This window comes from Mobula birostris, chromosome 4 (assembly GCF_030028105.1).
Source record: "Mobula birostris isolate sMobBir1 chromosome 4, sMobBir1.hap1, whole genome shotgun sequence".
In the NCBI taxonomy this organism is placed as follows: Eukaryota; Metazoa; Chordata; class Chondrichthyes; order Myliobatiformes; family Myliobatidae; genus Mobula; species Mobula birostris.
The window spans coordinates 53,508,623-53,533,764 of record NC_092373.1 but is presented as its reverse complement, the minus strand read 5'-3'; the positions used below and the strand labels follow the sequence as shown (position 1 = coordinate 53,533,764).

General features: G+C 37.5%; 2 protein-coding genes across 2 annotated transcripts; one reads left to right on the top strand and one right to left on the bottom strand.

Annotated features, from left to right (window-relative positions):
* Window positions 1-2,041: 2,041 nt before the first annotated feature.
* On the bottom strand, window positions 2,042-16,103 carry LOC140196333 (neutral cholesterol ester hydrolase 1-like). Its single transcript, XM_072255348.1, has 5 exons — window positions 15,867-16,103; window positions 8,718-8,946; window positions 8,346-8,415; window positions 7,448-7,619; window positions 2,042-4,816 (listed from the first exon to the last, which is right to left on the bottom strand). The coding sequence occupies exons 1-5, from the start codon at window positions 16,002-16,004 to the stop codon at window positions 4,199-4,201; spliced, it is 1,227 nt and encodes a 408-aa protein (XP_072111449.1). The 5' UTR covers window positions 16,005-16,103; the 3' UTR covers window positions 2,042-4,198.
* Window positions 16,104-16,503: 400 nt separating this feature from the next.
* On the top strand, window positions 16,504-23,871 carry LOC140195908 (uncharacterized). Its single transcript, XM_072254574.1, has 3 exons — window positions 16,504-16,656; window positions 20,777-20,966; window positions 22,539-23,871. Exons 1-3 carry the CDS (start codon window positions 16,586-16,588, stop codon window positions 23,490-23,492), a joined length of 1,215 nt encoding a protein of 404 aa, XP_072110675.1. The 5' UTR covers window positions 16,504-16,585; the 3' UTR covers window positions 23,493-23,871.
* The last annotated feature ends 1,271 nt before the right edge of the window (window positions 23,872-25,142 follow it).

The following is a 25,142-nucleotide window of genomic DNA, read 5'->3' as shown; positions in this document are numbered from 1 at the left end:
GTGTTCCTCCAGCATTTTGCATGTGCAACTAAACTAAATTCTATCTAAGAATTGAAAGGGAATTCCCCTTTTCTTGCCACATCAACTTCAAATACATATAACTAACAATTTTTTTTTCTGGTTATTACCCTAAATAATATCTTGAATTGCATTACAAACAAGAGAAAATTTGCAGATGCTGGAGATTTGAGCAACACACACAAGATGCTGCCTGGCCTGCCAAGTTCCTCCAGCATTTTGTGTGTGTGTGTGTGTGTGTTGCTCTTGAATTCCATTGCTATGTACAAACAGCACGATTTTGAGTATAACTATCACAGGCACCGGATGCAAATATAAGCAATACATCCGAAGCAGATGATAAATGAGAACTTATAGCAAGGAATCAATACTCTTAAAAATATCAAAACAAATCATTCATAGAAACATAGAAAATAGGTGCAGGAGTAGGCCATTCGGCCCTTCGAGCCTGCACTGCCATTTATTATGATCATGGCTGATCATCCAACTCAGAACACCGCCCCAGCCTTCCCTCCATACCCCCTGACCCCCGTAGCCACAAGGGCCATATCTAACTCCCTCTTAAATATAGCCAATGAACTGGCCTCAACTGTTTCCTGTGGCAGAGAATTCCACAGATTCACCACTCTCTGTGTGAAGAAGTTTTTCCTAATCTCGGTCCTAAAAGGCTTCCCCTCTATCCTCAAACTGTGACCCCTCGTTCTGGACTTCTCCAACATCAGGAACAATCTTCCTGCATCTAGCCTGTCCAATCCCTTTAGGATCTTATACGTTTCAATCAGATCCCCCCTCAATCTTCTAAATTCCAACGAGTACAAGCCCAGTTCATCCAGTCTTTCTTCATATGAAAGTCCTGCCATCCCAGGAATCAATCTGGTGAACCTTCTCTGTACTCCCTCTATGGCAAGGATGTCTTTCCTCAGATTAGGGGACCAAAACTGCACACGATACTCCAGGTGTGATCTCACCAAGGCCTTGTACAACTGCAGTAGTACCTCCCTGCTCCTGTACTCGAATCCTCTCGCTATAAATGCCAGCATACCATTCACCTTTTTCACTGCCTGCTGTACCTGCATGCCCACTTTCAATGACTGGTGTATAATGACACCCAGGTCTCGTTGCACCTCCCCTTTCCCTAATCATCCACCATTCAGATAATCTGTTTTCCTATTTTTGCCACCAAAGTGGATAACTTCACATTTATCCACATTAAATTGCATCTGCCATGAATTTGTCCACTCACCCAACCTATCCAAGTCACCCTGCATCCTCTTAGCATCCTCCTCACAGCTAACACTGCCACCCAGCTTCGTGTCATCCACAAACTTGGAGATGCTGCATTTAATTCCCTCATCCAAGTCATTAATATATATTGTAAACAACTGGGGTCCCAGCACTGAGCCTTGCGGTACCCCACTAGTCACCGCCTGCCATTCTGAAAAGGTCCCGTTTGTTCCCACTCTTTGCTTCCTGTCTGCTAACCAATTCATGCTGACATTTTTCTTTCTCCTCCACACCAGCTCTTTTTGATCACCAATTTTCAAATTATGGTGCTCAATTGACAGGCTAATTGCTCTAGGCACAACTGTTTAGTACAGTGCAATGTTCCCAAAATCTAAGCCAACCTTAAAGAAGAAGTAAGAGTGGCACAGTAGTGCAGTGCTTTACAGCACCACTGAGTTTGTATATTCTCTTAATTGCTGCATGGGTTTCCTCCGGGTTCTCCAGATTCCACCTCCCGCATTCCAAAGACATTGTGGGCATGCTACGTTCGCGCTGTAAGCATGCCGACATTTGTGGGTTGCATCCAGCACATCCTCGTATTTTGTTGGTCACTGATAAAAATGACACATTTCACTGTATGTTTTGGCATTCATGTGACAAACAAATGTAATCCTTAAAGGAATTCTGAACAAAATGGCAGCTGATTTCAGTGCAGTATAACTATTTTAGTAGAATCCTAAATACTAAGGAAATAACATCAATTTGTTTCCATATATGGATTTGTATTTACAATTTTGTTTGAGAAAGGTATATCACAGCCTCTATCAAAAAACTCTTAATCAAGTCAAGTAATTCCTAAATACAAACAAACTACTGCTGAGAAGAAATCAAGATTGACAACACCAGAATAGTTAGAATCTGAGTTCATGTGGTAAAACAACTTTTAAGTTAACCAGGTAGCTTTTGAAACCACACCCTATATAATTAGTCACCACTCTGGGAGATGAGAAGGAATTGGTTTGGTATTGTTTGAAAATATATCACGCCCAATGTTAAAACAAGTTAATCATGGGCATTTTTTTGTTATATTAAAGTGACAATTTTTCGTCAAGTCTCTTTAGTAAAAATAATTGCAACATTGATACTGATTATTCTATTGTCTCATTTGCAAATCGATTGCCTCAAATTAGCTCTAAGATGTGAATTGCAAGCTGCTGCATGATGTGAAGGAATCATCAATTAGCTTTCTAGTTAAATTATATATGATCCATGTTACTGTTTGCGTAACTACACTTAACTTAAAAATTCAATTGCTGACTTGTCCTTTAAATTTACAATATAACAAATGAATCTCGATTAAAACTGAATTTCTGTTTCTATGTATATTTTTTTCATAATCAAATGGGTGCCTTGTCCTTTAAATTTACAAAATAACAAATGAATCTCGATTATGAGATTAGTCTTGGAAGTTTTTAAAAATAGGTTGTATCTCTTTGCATTCTTCTCCTCCTCTTCATTATGATCATGCGCACTCCCTATGAACTTGAGAAACTGAAGACATACGAAGACATACCTATGTAGTATGCCCTACAGTCCAGTTTGTACATTTCTCGAGGAATATCTCAGTTTTGCCTAAAGCCTGATTTTACATTTTACATCAACATAATATTGGCATGCATCATAACAAAGGTTAATTATGTAGAGCAAGTAGTCAAACACAGATTAATGTTCCAAAGCAGCAAATTAGTTGATTTAATTATATAGTCCAGCATTTCAGAAAATCCAAATCAATTGAAACTAAAAACAGAAGAAATGCAAAGTTTCTTAAGTATGTTATCTACAATGTGAAATCGATTTGAATAGTGATATAGTTCTGAATAATACTCTGATCAGACTAAACTCCATTACAATTTCAGACTTCCCAACAAAATGGGGATTGTCAGATTGTGCAGTTACATAATGTTTATCTTTCCACAGGTGCTGTTGACCAGCTGAGTGCCTCTGGTATTTGATGCAATACTGTTGGATTTGGGTGAAGAACAGTTATAGAATGTTATTTTAGTTTCTAAGGAAGATACAGTGTCCTAGCGGATGTGCACTTGAGATTCTCCAGTTTGATTTCTCGGTTGAGGGAACTAGGCCTATGTTCCCTATGTGCAAAGGAATGAGTGTAATGTCACTTAAATATTCAGATTTCTGCACGGGACTAAAAGATATTTGCCTTTGCTACAAGTCAGTCTGGCCATTTAGGATGATGATTTAAAAAATTATGTAAATATTCCAGGCAGGGATGGGTTTAGGAATGCGAAAAAAATAAAGGAAATGGAATAATAGGCAGAAAATCATTGCGATATTATTCAATTGACAACTTTCGTACCTATTGCCAGTGCACTTAAGGAGAAAATGTTATTCCTTTAGGTATCTAGTCAATGGAATCAATTTCAAACTTAGTACTTAAAATTCCATCAAAACTGTTCCTGTGGAGTTGTACTGCTGTCTCAGGCACTGTGCATAACTGCATGTAGTTTTGTTTTATATTCAATCAACACAAAGGTAAAATAGCACAATATCACTGACAATTATGCATTTAAAATTACCGTAATTAAGTTTACCAGTGACATAGTCATCACACACCTTTTTTGAACTAATAATAATTGCTTCACAAATATGTTTATAATTACGGAGATGCCAAAAATGATCACTTTTTCCAGCCCTAATCATTACATTGCGAAAGGTTATCACAGCTATTTCTTTCCATATTATGCTTTGTTCTGATACAGATTTGCTGCAGTATAAAAAAAATACACATTACAACCAGATCAAGCCTAACAAGGCAAATTCAATTCTCGCTAACAAAACTTTGCATTGGATTGTTGCATTGCACAAACTTGAAGGTCTTTTTCTAAAGAACCTGCTGTGATATTATCTATTGTAACTTCCTACTCTGATTAAATGTTCACAAATTTTTATCGAGCCAGTTTATATAGTTGTTCATAATCTTGTTTCCCACATCAAAGCTGGTAGGGGGCAGTGCAAATATCATTGCACCATGAAATCCATCGTCATAGTGATCTAAAGTCACTTCTATTCCAGCATCTTCTAATCGCTTTGCATACATTATTCCATCATCTCTCAGAATATCATGCTCACATGTCAGAATGTAAGCTTTTGGTAACAACTGCAGAATTTCTTTATCTGCAATTAGTGGAACCGCTCTTGGGTCTATCAGTGTTGGCAACTCCTTGATAACCTGTGGATTTCCCATTACCTGGACAACAGGTTTGAAGTTCTTTTTAAATGACTGTGGTAATAGTGTTGTCCAATTTAAGCGAGCTCGAATCGAAGTCAGCTGACTTTGGTCTGAAGCTGTATGATTGTTGACCAACATTGCCTGGACAAATCTTGGATCACCATTTAGATACTCCAACCAAAAACGGGCCATGACATGCTTGTTCAAGATGGGTGCAGCCATATTTTGTTGATAAGAAGGAGTATTGAAGTCAAAAGCTTGAAGCACTGGATAAATAAGAGCTTGAAGCTTGAGTTGGATGGTGATGGTTCTGTCCAGAACAAGCTACAAGCACAGAAAAAAATACATATATATTAGAAAAAAATGTATATATAAGTAATGAAATTGGGATTGAGACGAGTTATCAGTATTGAATGGATAGGAAGGGACTATTTTCTGTGGAGTGATGGAAGACAGTGGGATTATTTCTAGAACTATATAAAGCAAAAAGGGGGCACGGAAAAGATGGATTGCTACAGGCTTTTAACCCCACGATAGAGTAGTCCAACACTATTGATTTGAGATGAGGGAAAAGATTTAAAGGGTACACAAATGGCAAGTTTTTCCATACAGGCTTATGGAATGAGCTGCCACAGGAAGTGGTGGGAGGGGTAGGTGATAAAATTATGGACACGTACATGGATAGGAAAGGTATATGGACCAAATACAGCTAAATCCGACAAGCTCAGGCAGACACTTTGGACAATATGAATGAGTTGGGCTATAGGGCTTGCTTCTTCCTTGCTGTGGAACTCCATAAATTGAAAGAGAAATGCTTAAAATACACAGCAGACCAAGCAGGCAAGGGTTGTGAAGCAGGATAACATTTTGTTATGGTTTGTAACTCCAAAACATTAAACTAATTGAAAGGAAAACAGGAGTTTTTGAAATGCGAGTCTAACTTTGTGTTTACTTTAAGTGAGGCTCACATGTACCACAGGCAGTGTCAGGATGAATGCAATTCATGTATTTTCACATATAATCTGTAGTGAATTATTTAAATTGACAAGAATGCTAAATCAAACAATATATTTACAATATTACTCAAATATTACTGAAATATTAAATACACAACATATTTCATGTTCATGATATTAGTTCAGAAAGCCCCAATACTTCTGTATTAAGAATTTTATTTGACACATTGAAAATACATTTAAGGGAAATGCTAAGAAAATTTGACGAAAATGTTCTCAAATTTCTGATAATATTAAACATACTAAATGTATAGACTTTTAGAAACTTTCAATAATTTACTTTTACAACTTAGATAATTACTTTTCTTAAATGCTTTGGAAAATAAGTTTGGTGGTCATCCATATGCAAGAGTGATGGGTTGTGTCCTGCTAATCAACTGTGTTGAACAACATCTGGTATAGCTCTGGAGCCCCATATAGGCATAGCAGTCTCTAATTAAAAAACACTGACTAAAGGAAGTGTATATTTTGCCAGCTTCGAATTTTTCTGAGCCTTCTCACCCAATTTAGCTTAGCATATCTCCTTGTCTTCTCCATTACCTTCATGAGCAGTTAGCTTAAAAGAAATTTCAGCCATCGGCAGCTATCTCCCACCTTCCCACGTCGAACACCTTCACTCCGTCTGCCACAAAAGGTGGGATATCCTGGTGGCTACCCATTTTAATTCTATTTCCATTCCCATATCATGATGTGGTGCCTTTACTCAGTGTTTTTTAATTAGAGACTGCTATGCCTATATGGGGCTCCAGAGCTATACCAGATGTTGTTCAACACAGTTGATTAGCAGGACACAACCCATCACTCTTGCATATGGATGGCCACCAAACTTATTTTCAAAAGCATTTAAAAAAATTATCTAAGTGGGCAAGTGGCCAAGTGGTTAAGGCATTCGACCAGTGATCTGAAGGTCACAAGTTTGAGCCCCAGCCAAGGCAGCATGTTGTGTCCTTGAGCAAGGCGCGCAACCACACATTGCTCTGTGACGACACTGGTACCAAGCTGTATTGGCCCTTGCCCTTCCGTTGGACAACATCAGTGTCATGGAGAGGGGACTTGCAGCATGGGCAACTGCTGGTCTTCCATACAACCTTGCCCAGGCCTGCGCCCTGGAGAGTGAAGGTCTGTGGTCTCACAAGACTAACAGATGCCTTATATATATATATTATGATCCATGGCCTCCTGCACTGCCACAATGAGGCCACTCTCAGGCTGGAGGAGCAGCACTTCTTCTTCCCTCTGGGTAGCCTCCAACCTAATAGCATGAACATCAATTTCTCTAACTTCTGGTAATTCCTTCCCTCCTTCTCCCTTTTTAATTCCCCATTATACCTTCTCTTCTTCTCACATGCCCATCACCTCATCACCTCTCTCTGGTGCCCCTCTTCCCCTTTCTCCCACTGTCCTCTCTCCTCTCCCATCAGATTCCTTTCTCTTCAGCCCTTTACTGAAGAGAACACCTCCTGGCTTTCCAGTCTTGCCTAAAATGTTGTCTGTTTATTTCCCTCCACAGATGCTGCCTGACGTACTGAGTTCCTCCAGCATTTTGGATGTGTTGCTCTGTATTTCCAGCATCTGCAGAATCTCTTGTTTTTATGTAGCAATCTTCTCGTTGCCTTTCTGATGCCCACTATTCTAAGCAGTTTACAGTTGTCCTTGTAGAGGAAAGATGGATCCAGCAGCCAGCATATTGCAAACAATGCCCTTGGGGATACAGGCACCATCCATCTGATAAATCTGGCCAATCCACCACAAGGTTTGTTAGCTTAGTCAAATTGAGCTCAACAGTAGCAAGTGCCGGGGCAAATTCCACAAATATATGATATATTTAAAATTTTCAAAAATTTAAAACATTACAGTGAGAGGTGTCATGCTTATTAACTGTAGCAGGTCAACTGATACTTGTATCAAATAACTGCTGTTTGTGCAATGCACAATTTACCTGCTGGCTCACAGCAGCAGCCAAGTTTCCTCCAGCACTGTCTCCAGAAAGTGCAATTCGATTTGGATCCACTGAATACTGTGACAAGACCTCAGGCTGTAGAAAATATCTGGTAGCATTGTAAACATCATTTATCTGCTCAGGAAAATGAGCCTCTGGAACAAGACGGTATCTACATTTAAGAATGTACAATGCAGTTTTAGTTAGCTTCGACTTGTGAGGTTTTACCAATAGTATGATTCAAAAGAACAAGTAACAATATTTACTTTCTACTTGTTACTTGAGGACAATATAAATATTTTGTATTCTTATTGATGTTCTTATTTGAAGGATAGGGATTTAAAAGACCAAATTAATGAGCTTGGAACTACAGTAGTGCTATTCCTTCTAGGTACAAATGCTTCATGTCTGCTCAAATCTAGTTAGTATTTGATCACTAATAGCCAATTTCCCTCAAGATTTTCTATTCTTACTGATGACAAGAAGTTTTTAAAAGATTCAAATTACTTGCCCAAGTACTTTTTAAGTGTTAAAAATGAAACTTTTGTGAGAAATCCTAATCAAGTTCCTTCTAGATAAACAGATACATTTATTGCTTCCCTTTTACTCCACTTAGGTTGAGAGTTCCTCAAAAAATTCTTTTGTCAGATTTCTCCTTCCCCCCCTTCATGAAGTCATGCTATTATCATGTATTTTTGTCACAGTCAGCAGATTCCCTTCCTTAAAGATACAAATACTGAAATAAAAATGAGAAAGAATCTAAATTTAAATATATATTTTGAAATGAAATTTTGCATAACAATTTTCAACATATCTGACCATGTTTCTGACCAAAACAAAACATAATCCTAAAAGTACATTGACAGGAAAATTATCCTGTTATTTTGCGAATACTTACTCAATAGAGACAAGAACAGCATTCATGACATTGGCCATCTTCTGACAAAGGTGGACATATGATCGCATTCCTACAGTAACACAAAATAAAAGGGGAGGACCATACTTAGAAGTTACCTTTTTCATGCTGATGACAAATTTTAAGATTAATGCTTATCAGTGAATGAAGCAAGCCATTGTGGCCCTGAATTTCCACTTCTTGCACAGTTTCTTTGCTAGGACAGAGATACGTCCCTGAATGACAGTACAAGTGAAGAAGTTCAAGGTCTAAATAGTGTACTCCTTTCAAAGTGTCTCTATAAATGAAGACATGTGATATGGACATTTCAAGGAAGGTGAAATAACTTATTTCTTCTTGTTCTAGTTCACTTACTTGCACTTCCCAAAGCCCAGCCTCCACCATGTATGTAAATAATGCTTCGTCTTAGTTCACCATTCGGCTTTGCCGTGGGTTCAAATACTCTGACTTGTACTCCATCAAATATTGTGTCTGTCACTTCAACCAGTTCATTTGATTGTGGGGCAAGCATTTCAAATGCATTAATGACAGAATTCAGTGCTCTCAGGTGATGGCCAAGTCCCAGCTGCTGCACTAAATGACACTACGAAACAAAAGCGTTATTAATTGTACATGTACCCATACTTTTGAAGCCAAACTTCACAAAACAACATACTTATTTTATTAATTATTATAAAAGTAAGGTTGAATGGAAATTTGCTACATGTATATTTTGTAATAATTTGTTAAATCTGCTGATTCTGTTTCAGCAGTCATATTTGATCAAACAAATTTCTCTTCAGAATGAATTACAGAAGTTTCTGCTAATGACAGGAAGTATTATGTGTATAAATAAAGGCTCGAAATTACCTTATTTATTTCTTCACAACATAGAATGTAGATATTTAGACACTACTGAGTTTAAATTGAGCTATTCGTAACTCAATGGTTAACTCAAAGTCAAGGTCGAGATTTCTGTCATATGCACAGGTTCAATGAAGACCTTACTTGCAGCAGCATCACAAGAGAAACATAAATTAAAGGTAAATTATACACAATTTTTACAAGAGCACAATTAGAACAAAAAGAAAGTCCATTTTAGTACAAAGTGGTTAAAGTTGGTCAGTGTTGCTAAACCATAATGATTATGGTTTTGCAAGTGGTTCAAGAAGTGTCAACACAGATGTTAGTTGTTATAAACTATTAATTGCCTTAATGGAACAAATACCAATCTTACAGTAGCTTGTATGAAATAATACCATATACTCCCTGTAATGGAGGAGTTGTGTTCATAGAAATCTGTCCATGTCATTATTTTACACAAATTGAACCTTGACAAAAAATGATCGAATTTGCTGTTTGTATCATATGTTGTGCTTGTTTGGTTATTGTTTCCAACATAAATTCTGTAAGAATAAATTTTTGATCTGTAATCTATATTTTTGGTTGCAATTTGTAATATCTGTTCAGTTGAAGTTTCATTATCTAAATTGCTGTAATGCACAGGAATGTACAATTAAGAATAGTAATATTCAACACTGTGAGACCTTGAATTATGTGTTCTTTATTTGCAGATATACTTAATTTCATAATTAGCCAATTACTACAGGATTCCTACTGCATACATTATTTTCACCTAATTTCTAAGCCCAGATTTTGGTGAGTGATCTCAGTTATTTAGTGTTTGATATCCTAGTCCATGATCATTTTGACACCCTTTATAACTGAGAGTGGCGTGCCCTGATTAGGAGGCTTGAATACTCGTTACTCCATAGTGCATCACGTTCTAAGAAGAGGAAAGCTACAATTTACAAGCTATAAATGGCAACCGTGAACTTTCAGCACACACAAAAAAAACAATGATGCTTTTCTATTCACCCTTAGATCTGTCATATCCTTTTATCTTGCAGTATTAAACTCTAACTGAATAACTGTAAAGTGAAAACTCTCACAAATACAGTATATACCCATATATAAAGTTAGATCTAGGAGCTCATTCTCAATCTTTAACTGGCTCTTGTAAAACGTCAAAGCTGTTGTAGCTATTACTTCCCAGTGTGCCATAAAAGTGACTACTTAGGAAGTATAATGACATCATTGTTTCTGTAAACCACAGCTGGCTGACACTCACTAGAAAATAGCATTACATAAAGGTATACATTGCTTTGTTACTAACTATAAAATTATAGCTAAGCATATTTCAAATGATTTGGGATGGGCAGTAAGTGCCCTTTCTCCCCTCCCTCCCCCCGGATATCTACTTGGGCAACTTTTACAGCATTCTACCTAGTAGTAGCTTATGGAAAATGTAAAAAATGTTTTTCAAAACCCAACAACTTTAGTTCAGTTATGTGGGACTTGGCCTGAAACGTTCAACCATACTCTTTCCAGAGATGCTACCCGGCCTGCTGAGTTCCTCCAGCATTTTGTATATTTCCAGCACCTGCAGATTTTCTCTTGTTTGTGAAATGAATTTTGTTCCTATTAGTAAACATTAATGTTATTGTTTGAGACATACTTGTTAGGCAAAGTCAAGTTGGGTCCTTTGCACTGTCCAAGTTTATATGGTTATAACACAAAAATATATTTGAATAGACAGTAATATTGCTCAAATTACCTGGAACAATATTTATACCCAACAGTTCATGCTGCGTTATCCATAAATACCGTTATACTAGATTGCTAGAAATGAAATTTGTAATCACTTTTTAAAGCCCCTTTCCTTGGCAAGTGAACAAATATTTCGAAGTGAGACCTATCGAAGCAGGGCAGTTGTTCAGTTGCCACAAGGTCATCTGACCACTGTGGAAACTGGAGAAATTCACTGACATGTGAAAAATTAAAGCCACAAGATTACACAAGGATATGGGCAAAAGGTCAGTGAATTGGCCTTTATAAATTACAAAGATAAAAAAAAATACAAGTTAGAAAAGTACAAAAGTCTTAATTTAAATGAATTGTTCTTGAAGTGCCGAAGCAAAAATGAAGCTTAGAGAGGATGCATAAAAGATTCACCAAAACATTCACAAGGATGACAAAATTATGGGGAAAGGTTGTAGAAGCTGTGGTTATTCTCTGCAGGATGTGGGAGGTCAAGAGAAGACTGACAGAACTGTTTAATATAAAGTGGGATCTAGACAGAGCAGATAGGAAGGTGGAAAGAGTAAGAACCAGAGGAACTAGAGTCCAGATGATCAAGAAAAAAAGTGACTTGAGGAGAAAATTATTTTTAAAAACTAAGTGTTTAATAACTGGAATGCATAACTTAGCAGGGTGATTCCAAAAGAAAATAGGATCAGTACTTGAAAGAAAAGAATTGCTGTGCTATCAGGAATGGGCATTGGAACAGAAAACTAGCATGATCTCGAAGGGTTGAATGATTTTAGCATTTTATGATTCTAATATTTCTTGGTGATAATTCTAGTAAAAATTGATTTTCTCCAATTGTTTGTGCTTAATGCTTAATGATTTACCAAATCTCATTCAAAAACAAATGTCTTTTCAATTCCAATTATATTTGGACTGAAGATAAAATGTTTCATTAAATCCATTGCTTTATTGGTTTAAATAGACTATAGAACAGTTCTAAATTAACATATTATATACTTTACTTTTATATACTGTACTTATTATTCAAACACCTATCTTGGTAATCCAGTTCAATGTTTATGAAGTTTAAAATAATATTTATTGCATGTGAGTGCATTACATTCAGTTCAAAGAAATCTTAGAGGAATTTCACTTATGGACTATTGTCACTAGTTCTTCTGCAGATGGTGCAATAGATTGGAATGAAAATGGATAATAGTATAGTAAGGATGCCGCCCCACCCTGACCAAACTCCTTCTAATTTATGACTAATATACATTTGGATTTGGATGATGAAATACGTTTTTGACTTGGATGTTCTCTGTGGAGCCGCCATCCCTTTTATCTGAAAGCAGTTGCTGTCAGCCATCACTGCCAAGACAGAACAGTGATGCATGTATTTAATAAGTCACAAAGTTTTCTTTCAATATTGCAAAGTGAAAGGCTCCAAAATCAGTAAAATTACTGCAGCTTTCTAAATAACAATGTTACCTGTGTTAATAACTGGTTCAAATACCAAGACCAAGGTTACTAGATAAATTGCAAATATTTGAGGTTTCCTCTTCAAGGCCAATTTTGAGTTTTGCAAAATCTTGTGGCAAAAGCCAAATCTAATTATCATTAATTTAAAATATAATATTTAATATTAACATAAACGACATCCTTATCTATTGGTGAATTTTCACATGCTGAGAAAGTTTTGGATGTCTTTTCTAAATTAGTATGCTGCATTCAAATAAATAAATCTATGCCCTTTATCAAGATATAACTCAATTATGGGCAGAACAATATGACGACAATATAAATGACCATAATCATATTTGTATATTACAAAAAAAGTTAACAACCAAATATATTTTAAGGTAACAATGTAGTGATACAGAATATTCATGCCTCAGACTTTGCACTTGGCTTAATTACACCCACATCAACATCAACAACCATGATAAAAAATATCATGTAGATTCATGAAACAATATTTAAACGTAAGTGTGTATGCCAGGTTTCTCCATTGAGCAAGGAGCTACTAATGTAATTTTTAAATTTAGAATATTTAAAGAACTTTTTTTGGTCCACACTACTCCACAACCGGTCTTAAGTTGTGCATAAAACATAAGCTGTTGGTTTTGATCTCCTGTGACTTATACACACTTCAAAGTTTATAATAGTTCATTTTAGGAAGGGATGTATTCTAGAAAAGTCTTTTTGAAACTCTACATTACTGTTTATCTTGTTTACCTCCTACTCTTTACTTCGGCTCTTTAACATGTCAGTAACAGGTTTAAAGGTACAGTTCATTGGATGGTCTCCACACTTTCTTCTCCTTGTATGAGGAAAATGCTTGGTGACCATGCTGAATGTTGTCAAGTCAGCATAGGGCAAGCAGATCTGAAAACATTCTGTTTCCAACAAATTGTGGATCTGTCACAAACTAACAATTTTGTTTATGCAAGGTGACACCTCTAGTTTTGGAGACAAGGTGCCACCACCTGCTGTGCCACCATTAATGAATCCTTGCACTTTCTGTAAAAATTGATCATACCATACAAGAAATATTTTGTTAGTTTTTAGATTACTGGCACTTTAGGCTAAAATAAAATTATTGTAACTTATTTCTGGCCAATTGAATACAAAATTTTTAAATATTAATTTCAGTTGGGTTGTTCCAAATATAACAACAATATTCAGGCATTGGGTGCATGAATTACCAGGAATGACATTAAGAAGGAACTGTCACTGATGTTATGTTTCTGAGGATAAAACTGAGAATAAATCTAAAGAACAAAAGGCAATAAACTCTATTAAAGTTAATGAATTGTCCAGGCAAAAATATTCTACCATGGAATTGGTGTTCATACTGTAGCTCTCAAAATCCAAGAGAATAGGAAAGGAAATGAAGGGTTAGAATTGTTGACAAAATTGTTCAAAACCGTAAGGTCTGTGAAGCAAAATTAGAAAATACTGGAAATATTAAAAAGTCAGAAAGTTTCAAGGAAACAAATCAAATGTTTTGCGTACAAGTTGCAGTTTTGAAAAAATGGCACCTCTGTTCTCTCTCCATGTCCTATTTCTAGTATAATTTTTTAGTTTTATTTAATATTTTGGTTGAATATTGTAAGTGCCTATCCTGTATTTGTAATCATCTTCAGCCCAACAGATCATGCTCCTCATTAAATTTCTGTCATCGATTTATATTTTTTTTGCAGTTGCATTGCAGAAATGTAAAACAAGCAATAAAACTACTGAGTCTGTTTCTGCCAAAAATGTGATAATGCAGCTTAAACCCACTTATGAACCCTTGCTTCTTAGCTTTGCAGTTTTATGCATATCAATTGCTCTTTTTCAATGGTGATGAGCTTTCAGTTATACTGTCCTTTAGTCAAGGTGAATTCTTGACCTCTATTTTTCTCAACTCCTCTCTAATTCTTCTAGAAAAATAGCATAAAGCTTTCCCTGGTTATTGGTGCTTCTGCTAAAAGGAAATAAATCTTTTTTGGTTCTCTGTTCCATATAAAGAGGCCTCATGTGCCACCTAGGCACTAAGGGTTCAGACAACGACGACGTTCCATATAAAAGGCCTGAAGATAATCCTTCCTCATAATGAAAATACTAGCCACATTCTTTTAGATCTTTTCCATGTCCTCGCTAATGCTAACACAATATATTACTGCATCCTGTGCTCTAATTATGGCCCATATAGTGTTGTATAGAGCTCCACCATGACCTCCTTCAGATATTTTATATATATATATATAATATATACACCTCTTGTTGCTCTGCTAAATTGATCAAGATAAACTAGGGGCATCTAAATTAGCATCATGTCAACATTAGACCTCCCCACTGCAGAGCAGCACTCCTGCAGGTGAGGGTTGGATGTTTTATGAAATTATTGCAAGCAGTGGAAAACACTACTGCAGAGATGGAATGGAAGGCAAGTGGGCTGAGAACTGCTTGGAAGAGGAGTTGCTGAATAATGGTAAGGAGTCACCAAGTGATTTTCAAGGATGAAGACTGGCCAGATCAGTGACAATGAGTGGGATGAAGTTCAATTGAGGGTGAACATCAGCAATGAAAAGTTAAAGAAAACATTTATTTAGAAGACGCCTCAGATTCTTCAGATAGGGTCCCCCCACCCCACATTAATTAATTTCAAAGCAGCCCTAAATGCTTCAGTCAAAATCTGTTTTGATCCTCAAATGCACGAAAGAATTTCGTGCAAGTTGACAGAAGTTTTGCATTTCTCTGTCATACCCAAAGATTCCATGTATAAGTGTACTACATTAATCACCAAATCAAATTCATCTTTTTAAAGATGCCTGGACCAATTCAAAAATTATCACACTGTTGAAACCTTCTCGCTCATTCAACATTAACAGGAAGCAGATTAACTGGGTCATTCATTTCACTGGCCTTTATGTAATTCTGATTTGTGTTGAACAACCCAATTTGCCTGGGAAGCAACCCCACAAAATAGGTGATACGGGCCATCTTACAGGCGAAATTCTTATATATCTTACAAAAATTGTGAAGGCAAGGAAAACCAAAGATCCTGAGCAGGTGAGAAGTATAACTGGACCCTTTTAAAAGAAAAAGAACGATACTAAGAGACGTGCACTGGCATATACCAGTTATTCGGGGTCCACCGCCTGCCACTCCTAGCTTGATCGTCATCACCGGGCCCTACGCGGATTTACTTTCGAGAAAAATGATACAATGCACAGTAATTTAAGTGAGTTAAAGGGAAGGGCGCGTGTACATAGGGTTCTACAAACAAAACAGGAAACACAAATGAATAACCCAATTATAGTCTATTAAACTGAGATACTTTCGAAATAATGAACAAATTCCTTTAATGTTTAAAATAGTCATTCTAATCTTTGATTTCTCAGCGACCTGTGGGGAAAGTAGTATGAACAGAAAGAGAAAATATACCATATCCTGCACTCCTCTGAACGTTGCATCCAGCAGCATCAATTTCCAGGGTTCGGACAGCGTCTTCGGAATTGGAATGTAGACATAGTAAGCTGTCAAAGAAGCAACAATTAAGATCACTCCAAGTGTTGCTCGCATTGTTGCAGAATCCGGAGAGAAGGGTAAATACTTTGAGAAAGACAGTCACTCATTTCTTCCGTTCCTATTATTGACACCGGTAGGACAGTCACCAATTAGATCGATCTGGGTTTGTTAGTTGACCTATCAGACGAAGAGGGTGGAAACAGGGTTTATCGTATCAACAGCCGTAGCTGCTACCGGAAGGAATAGTTACGCAAGTATGTAATACAAAATACAAAAACAATATCCAGTCAATGACAACGCATTCAAATTTGGTTTTTATTTATGCTATTTGGGAGCTGCGTAATTGAAGATTACACACTTTAGTCCTAGTGCATGCGAAAAAAATTCTTAGGTTGGTTAAACAAACGGCGGTGTTTAATTCCTGCCGAAAGGATCATTCTCGCCTTAATGCAATACGATCTACCACTGAACTTTCAAGCACTGACGGGAAATTGGGAAGACTGTATTTTGTGTTATTTCTCCGCGATCCAATCGCGGTCTGCGTTCCCAGTGACGTCACCGCCTCCCGGTCCGCCATCTTTCTTGCAGGCAGCGGGGCGCTGACTATCCGGGCTTGCATTCGGCTTCCCGAGAAGATGCCAGTCTCGTGTAGTGCGCTGGATTGTAAAAACCGCTTCAAGAAAGGAAGCGGCATAACTTTTCACAGGTATGCAGTGAGGCTGCTAGAACGCTGTTTTCGGGGGGTTGATCCTCCTCTAGGCCTCATTAAAGCTGCCTTGATAAATCCTGGCTTTATTTCCCTGTCTGCAAGGCATACTGTTCTTTTGTGTGGTTTGGGAAGTTGGGTGGTGATTTTAATCGTACTTATCCGAGAAAAGCAATTTTTTTCAGCTCTGGAAAACAGGACCTCTGACCAGTGATCTCTGCAATGCTGTTACTGTCTAGTTTTGCACATTGCGTTGGATATTATGTGTTCTTTGTTAAATTAATTTTAATTTTAATTGGGATTGTATGTAGTCGGTGTTTTAAAAACGTAATATTCTGACATCGATACATAACCTTTTCATACACAAGTACAGTTCCATCCAATTTTGATTTTGCCAGATACGGTATCCTTTTATTAGGGAAGGTGGGAAGATACAGAGTTAGAGTAACTCCCCTTGTAAAAGTTCTGTCACTGGATTTCAAGATTTAAATTAATATCTTTATGTTATCACTTTTTAAAAAGTTGTGGATTGCAGAATGATTTATCCATTACGGCAGTGAATCTAATTCAACACGGCCTTATGGATCTGACTGACTACTTGAATAAAAATATGATTCTGCATCCAGTCATTCTGCACCTCCAGGCTCCAGCTGGTTGACTTGAGGAATCACTGCTGAAGGGACACAGAACAGGTTCCATTCGTCTCAACCTCTTCCCAGCAAAACGTGTTCTTGCAGTGGAAAACTTTTCTATTCATTGGTTTGAAAGAAAAGTTGTATAATTTGTTTTAAATATAATTTTTATTGAGTTTTCAAAGTAATACATGAGAAAAAAAATCTACCCTCCCCCTCCCCTTAACCCTCTCCTCCCCCCCCCCAAATATACTCCTACCTAAAAGGAAAAAAAGAGAAAAAAAAGGAACCGCCTGAATATTGGAAGGTTTGCACATGCTCCATGGGATAAAAATAAATTTAATATATATTTGTTACTTTCCCCCAAGGAACCAAGATCTTCATCATCGGAGCTATAAATAAGGGCTCCAAGTATTCAAAAATGTTACATATTTATCTCTTAAAATCTAAAACATTACTTAGCTTCTCAACTCTCAGTTTCCTGGGGAATCTCTTTGAACTTCACCATGTTGCTATGTGTTTCCCTCCCAATCATCCAGGCAAAAAGAAAAAAAAGATAGATAAGATACAAAAAAAGAAAAAAAAATACCCCCCCACTAATTGAGAAAGGGCCATATAAGACCACATAAATATATATGTAGTTCAGCTATTGTGGGAGAAATCAGTTTCAATTATTGTTGCTCTAAGGCAGGGGTTCCTAACCTTTTTTTGTTGTGGATCAATACAATTAAAGAAGGAGTCAGTAGACGCAGGTTGGGAACCTCAGCTTTGAGGGAAGAGGGATTTGTTCTTTTGGGATGAGCTTCCATCTGAGTAGGCTGGGACTTAGTGTCCTTATGAATGAAATAACTGGAGATATTGATAAGGCTTAAATAAAGTGGAGTGGAGGGGTGAGTGTTCATGAGATGATAGTGCTAATGCAACCCAGAGTCTGTCATAAAGGGACAAAACATATTGTATGAGTGTATGGCTATATCTCCAGTTAAGTCAAAATTAAAAGAACTTTGTCTAAATGCACGTGAAATTTGTAATAAGCAAAATAAATTAATGTTACAAATGTAAGATAAATGGGCAGTGTTAATGCTTGCACAGTGGTGTTGGCGATACAACTGCTGCTTCAGAACTCCAGAGACTGGTTTAATCCTGAGCTGCAGTGCTGTCTATGTGGAATTCTTCCTATGGCCCCATGGGGCATCCCTGTGGCTGCTCTGGTTTGCTCCTCATCCCAGCAGCAAACCAAAGCTTCTCCCCATTGTGCAGGTGAGTGGTTGAACCTGGGGGTGGGGGAGGGTAATGGGAATATGGGGAAGATCAACCATGGTATTTCTATATCTGATATGGTGATCTGCTTTTTATTAAAGTTAATGTTTATGCAGTTCACCCTCTCCATGAACTGTTTGTTCTTCTGCCATCAGGCAAACATTACAGGAGCATCAAAACTAAAACCAGAAGGCTACTAAACAGCTTCCTCCCACAGGCAGTCAGACTGCTAAATAGCTGCTCTACCTGACTCTGCTTTGGACACTTTTAACTTGCACTGGCACTTATAACTTGATTTTAACTGACAAGTGGCTGTTGTGTTTTACTATTTATTGTTATGTTTATTATTTAGTGTTGCGTTTGTTATGTTATGATTGCACTGCTACTGGGAAATGCTGTCTCATTCTGCCCTGCAGAGCTGATGTACGGTTAGAATGACAATAAAGTTTTTTGAATCTTGAATCTTACCAAGTTATGCAGCATACAAATGGGTCTTTTGACCCCTACGTTTATGCCGACCATGTTGCCAGTCAATATTAATGCAGGTGCCTGCTTGTTTCCATATGCCTTTCCTCAGTCAAGTACTTGTATAGATGCCTTTTAAATGTTTTTACTGTTCCACAATCTTCTCTGGCAGTTCATTCCAGATACCGGCAATAATTTGTATGAACAACTTGGTCCTCAGATCCCTTTTAAACCTTCCTTTCACCTTACACCTCTGGTTTTAGATGGCCTATCATGGGAAACAGATTCTGGTGCTATACCCTATCCATGCCTCTGAAACTATATCCCTCTAATATGTCACCGGGCCCCATCTTCTCATGGCTCAAGTTATACAACTAGGAAACATCCTGTGAATTTTTTTGCACCCTCCCTGGCTTAATCTCATTCTTCCTACATCATATCAATCAGAAATGCTCATAATACTGTTAAGTTCAACCCGGAGAAGTGTGAGGTGGTACACTTTGGAAGGACAAACTCCAAGGCAGAGTACAAAGTAAATGGCAGGATACTTGGTAGTGTGGAGGAGCAGAGGGATCTGGGGTTATATGTCCACAGATCCCTGAAAGTTGCCTCACAGGTGGATAGGGTAGTTAAGGAAGCTTATGGGGTGTTAGCTTTCATAAGTCGAAGGATAGAGTTTAAGAGTCGCGATGTGATGATGCAGCTCTATAAAACTCTGGTTAGGCCACACTTGGAGTACTGTGTCCAGTTCTGGTCGCCTCACTACAGGAAGGATGTGGAAGCATTTGGAAAGGGTACAGAGGAAATTTACCAGGATGCTGCCTGGTTTAGAAAGTATGCATTATGATCAGAGATTAAGGGAGCTAGGGCTTTACTCCTTGGAGAGAAGGAGGATGAGAGGAGACATGATAGAGGTTTACAAGATATTAAGAGGAATAGATAGAGTGGTTAGCCAGCGCCTCTTCCCCAGGGCATTACTGCTCAATACAAGAGGACATGGCTTTAAGATAAGGGGTGGGAAGTTCAAGGGGGATATTAGGGGAAGGTTTTTTACTCAGAGTGGTTGGTATGTGGAATGCACTGCCTGAGTCAGTGGTGAAGGCAGATACACTAGTGAAGTTTAAGAGACTACTGGAAAGGTATATGGAGGAATTTAAGGTGTGGGGTTATATGGGAGGCAGAGTTTGAGGGTTGGCACAACATTGTGGGCCGAAGGGCCTGTACTGTGCTGTACTATTCTATGTTCTAAGTGCAGCCTAACTAATGTTTTGTGGAACTGTTACATAATGTCCTAGTTATTGTACTCAATGCTTCATTCAATTAAGGCAATTCACCAACCTGTCTCCCTGTGTAATCACATTCAGGGAATGATGCTTTTATACTGCAAGTTGTTTCTGTTCAACAACACTCCCCAGAGTTCTGCCATTCACTATGCAAGTTCTGCCTTAGTTTTCTTCACCCCATTTGATCAGTTTTCTGACTGAGCAATGCGTTTATTTTCATATCTAAAGTACTGCTGATGTAATGATTGGTAATTTTGTGTTTTGGTCTTGAATTTGTTCTGTTGAAATCCTTGAACTGACCGAACTCATTTAATTATGAGTTTAAGGCACCTCAACAGAATTAGGTCATTCCTGATAGGCAGCTATACAGACAAATGCAGGGGTTTGTTTTGATAGATATGGCAACTGAAAACAATATGAATCTGAAATTCCACTTTTGATATATCATATTGATATGCTTTATTTTGGGTTGTGTTGTAGGTTTCCCATTTCAAGACCTGACCTCATGGCAAAATGGTTAAAAGCAGTGGCACGGGAAAACTGGGCACCATCACCAAGGGCAACTCTCTGCAGTGATCACTTCATAAAAGAGTGTTTTGAAGAGCGGAATGATAGAAGGCATTTAAAATTTTCCTCTGTACCAACTATATTTCCACCTCCTAAAAATAAGGTATAGTGTCTAGTATTTATATTGGTATATCATTTTTAGTAATGTTCATCAAGTATATAATATAAATTTTCAATATACTCTTAAGTACTGTATTTCCAAGTGGCTACAATAATGTCTTTTATTGGCTGGTAATAATCATATACTTAATTTTTCAGGCTTCCATATATTAAAATCAAATTTTGATTAATTTTCTATCAATTCTATGAGAATTAAGTAGTTGAGTAACAAACGCGTGTTACTGGTAAAACAGCTAAGAAGTACAAAGTAAATGGCAGGATACTTGGTAGTGTGGAGGAGCTGAGGGATCTGGGGGTACATGTCCACAGATCCCTGAAAGCTGCCTCACAGGTAGATAGGGTAGTTAAGAAAGCTTATGGGGTGTTAGCTTTCATTAGCCGAGGGATAGAGTTTAAGAGTCGTGAGGTAATGATGCAGCTCTATAAAACTCTGGTTAGGCCACACTTGGTGTCCATTTCTGGTCGCCTCACTAGGAAGGATGTGGAAGTGTTAGAAAGGTTACAGAGGAGATTTACCAGGATGCTGCCTGGTTTAGAGAGTGTGGATTATGATCAGAGATTAAGGGAGCTAGGGCTTTACTGTTTGGAGAGAAGGAGGATGAGAGGAGACATGATAGAGAGGTATACAAGATATTAAGAGGGATAGATAGAGTGGATAGCCAGCGCCTCTTCCCCAGGGCACCACTGCTCAATACAAGAGGATATGGCTTTAAGGTAAGGGGTGGGAAGTTCAAGGGGATATTAGAGGAAGGTTTTTTACTCAGAGAGTGGTTGGTGTGTGGAATGCACTGCCTGAGTCAGTGGTGGAGGCAGATACACTAGTGAAATTTAAGAGACTACTAGACAGGTATATGGAGGAATTTAAGGTGGGGGGTTAAATGGGAGACAGGGTTTAAGGATCGGCTCAACAATGTGGGCCGAAGGGCCTGTACTGTGCTGTACTATTCTATGTTCTATAAGTTGCTCTCAAAAGCCAGATTCCTATGGTGTACCAGATACTGGTCCATTTTCATTAACTACTGCTGTCCCAAAAAGAAATTCAGACAATATCTTTTATGGGAATGCTGAATTGCTATATTCTAATTGGCTATAGAAGCAAAGAATGTAAAGGAGAGAGGTTTCTTAAAATGATACAGAAATGCAGAAAGGTGCACATTTGCACATAGTTTAAGACTGAAGGGAAGGGCAGGGTTGTTGATTCTTGTTTGCGTTCTTTGAAAAGTGATCATCTTGATTTTGGATTTCCCCCTCCCCCTCCCACTTTCAAATCTCTTACTAGCTTTTCCTTCAGTTAGTCCTGACGAAGGGTCTCGGCCTGAAACGTCGACTGTACCTCTTCCTAGAGATGCTGCCTGGCCTGCTGCGTTCACCAGCAACTTTGATGTGTGTTGCTTGAATTTCCAGCATCTGCAGATTTCCTCGTGTTTGCATATTGATTTCTTCAAATTTGCATTTGAGGAATATTTGGAGAGTTTACACTATTTCAAAGATGGACCATAACAATGTAAAATCTATTATTTTTAATTTAAATATTTTCACCGATTTTATTTTTCAGGCGGCAGGCTCCAGAAAGTCAAATAAAGTAAAGACGGTGTCCACCATAAGTAAGGAATCTTCAGATGTGGAGATGTCACTTTTGAGTTCACAACCTCCTTTAATTGATGAAACATTAAGTAAAACAATCAGCTCAACTAAGGTAACAGATGAACAGTCTCCATTAACACCAGGAACACTCAACTCAGGGCGACTAGCCCAACTAGCCGCAGCAGCTGTCTTAAATTTAGCCGAATTTTCTCAAGTATTGGAAATGCCTTTGAAGTCTGAAGGAGAATCATCACAGGTTCTTGCTGTCTTTAACTGCAGTGCACAAACTGAAACATCTGCAACAGAGGAAAAGATGGAATCAGTTTCAGGTGGATTAATTGCAGGTCATTCAGAGGAAGCACCTCAAGATTCAGCTACAGTTCTATGCTCAGACGCCCTCCATTGGACAGCTAATGTATTATCAAGACCTGAAGTACAATCGGATACATGTACCAGACTTGTAGATTCAGTGGATGTATCTACTGATGTGTTGCCATGTTTATTCACATCATCTGCTGATCCAGCATCTGACAGAGTAATAATACCAGAAGAAACAACTTGGATATCTACAGAAGTACTTATCCCAGAAACACAGACTCATCATCTAACCCCCGCAGTCCAGCCTTCAGAAGAATTGCAGTGTTCTGCTGAAAATGTGCTTTCTTCTCAGGGTGACCAAGATTTTTCAGGAATGACATTTCCTCAGGATCACAGTTACTTTATGAGTCCTTGTCCAGATACCATCAGGAGAACTTTAGAAAAGAAACTTGCCTGGGAAAGGAAGAAGAATGAAGAACATCGGAAAAGGTTTAGAGTTCTTCAACAAAAATTGAAGAGAAAGGAGCAGAAAATAGACAGTCTTACCAAAATTATCAATGAGCTGAGAGAAAATAAAACTGATTTATGGAATAGTAATGTATTGTAATAAATGCGGGGGGGAAGGAGCTGTTTGAATGTGTCCAGTTGTAGAAAAGGTTGGGCTCTTTGGAGGACGAATGGATGAAAAGTTCTTTCTAAACTTCTTCAGTGAGTGGAAATTTGATATACTTCAGTACTGTTAAGTCATAGTAGCTTCTGAAGTTGTGTGTTGCAACATGTTAATGAACTGAAAGCTGCAATGTAATTTTGCTGGCAGGGCTTGATTATTCTCTTACAAAATGTGTCACAGGGCACTGCATGAAACAACAATTCAATAAATAAAACTCTCTTAGCTTTCTGTAAATGTATTTTACCCAGTCTCGGGTTTTTATTTTGCCAAATAAATGAAGAAATTTTTGAGTCAACTTTATCAAAAAAAGATTTTGGAACAAAAATCGGTAATGCCTGAAATATATATAGAAATTTTGGCAGAAAAAAACATCTTAACTGCATTAATACGACCAATCAAAGTTAAATATAAAGGAAACCATTTAGATGAAAGTTGAATAATATGGTCAATTAAGGGTAAAAAGTTAATCTTAAATAAATCTTTGTGTTTACAAGTAATTTTAATCCCAAGATATGAAAAATAATTATTAATCAATTTAAACAAAGTTATGATATAAGGGAAATTGTTTATTAATCGGGAAAAGTTCACTCTTACTAAGATTTAATTTATAACCTGAAAAGAGACTAAATTGTGCTAATAACTCTAAAACAGCAGGGATGGATTTTTGAGGATTAGAAATATATAAAAGTAAGTCATCAGCATAGAGTGATATTTTATGGGACTTTAAGCCCCGAGTTATCCCGGTAATATTTGGAGATACTCGAATGGCAATTGCAAGAGGTTCTAATGCAATATCAAATAATAAAGGACTAAGAGGACAACCTTGTTGAGTACCTCGAAAAAGAGGGAAAAAAGGTGAGCTTAGAGAGTTAGTACGGACCGAGGCCATGGGAGAATGATATAACAGTTTGATCCAGGATATAAATTTCGAGCCAAAATTAAACATTTCAAGCACGTTAAATAAGTAAGGCCGTTCTACTCTATCAAAAGCTTTCTCAGCATCTAAAGAGATAACACACGCAGGAACATTTTGTGAGGGGGTATAAACAATATTTAACAGTGTGCGAATGTTATAAAAAGAGTAACGATCTTTAATAAAACCCGTTTGGTCTTCGAAATAATAAAAGGAAGTACTTTTTCTAATCTGTTTGCTAATAACTTAAAAAAATTTTAGTGTCAACATTTAATAAAGATATTGGTCTATAAGATGCACATTGAGCAGGATCTTTATCCGGTTAAAAAGTTTCAAAGGTTTTTTTCATAAATCAATTCAAAATTGCCTTAATTTAATATCAGTAGCCTTCCTTGCTAACTCCTTACGATATTACCATCTTAACCTTTGAGTTCCAGGGCTTGTGAAATTTTAACAAGAATAATCAATTTGTTTGGGTCTATATTCATTACTTCCCTTTTGAGAATCTTGAGCTTGTGTTCAATCACCTTTAATTATCCTTTCTGAAAAAAAAAATCACTTCTTTTTAATCTTTGGTTTATGTTGTTTTCATAGCTCTGACCTGTACCTCTATGAAAACTAAAACCTTTCCTGCTTTTACAAAAGGGGAGAAGTGCCTAAATCCTATCTGGATG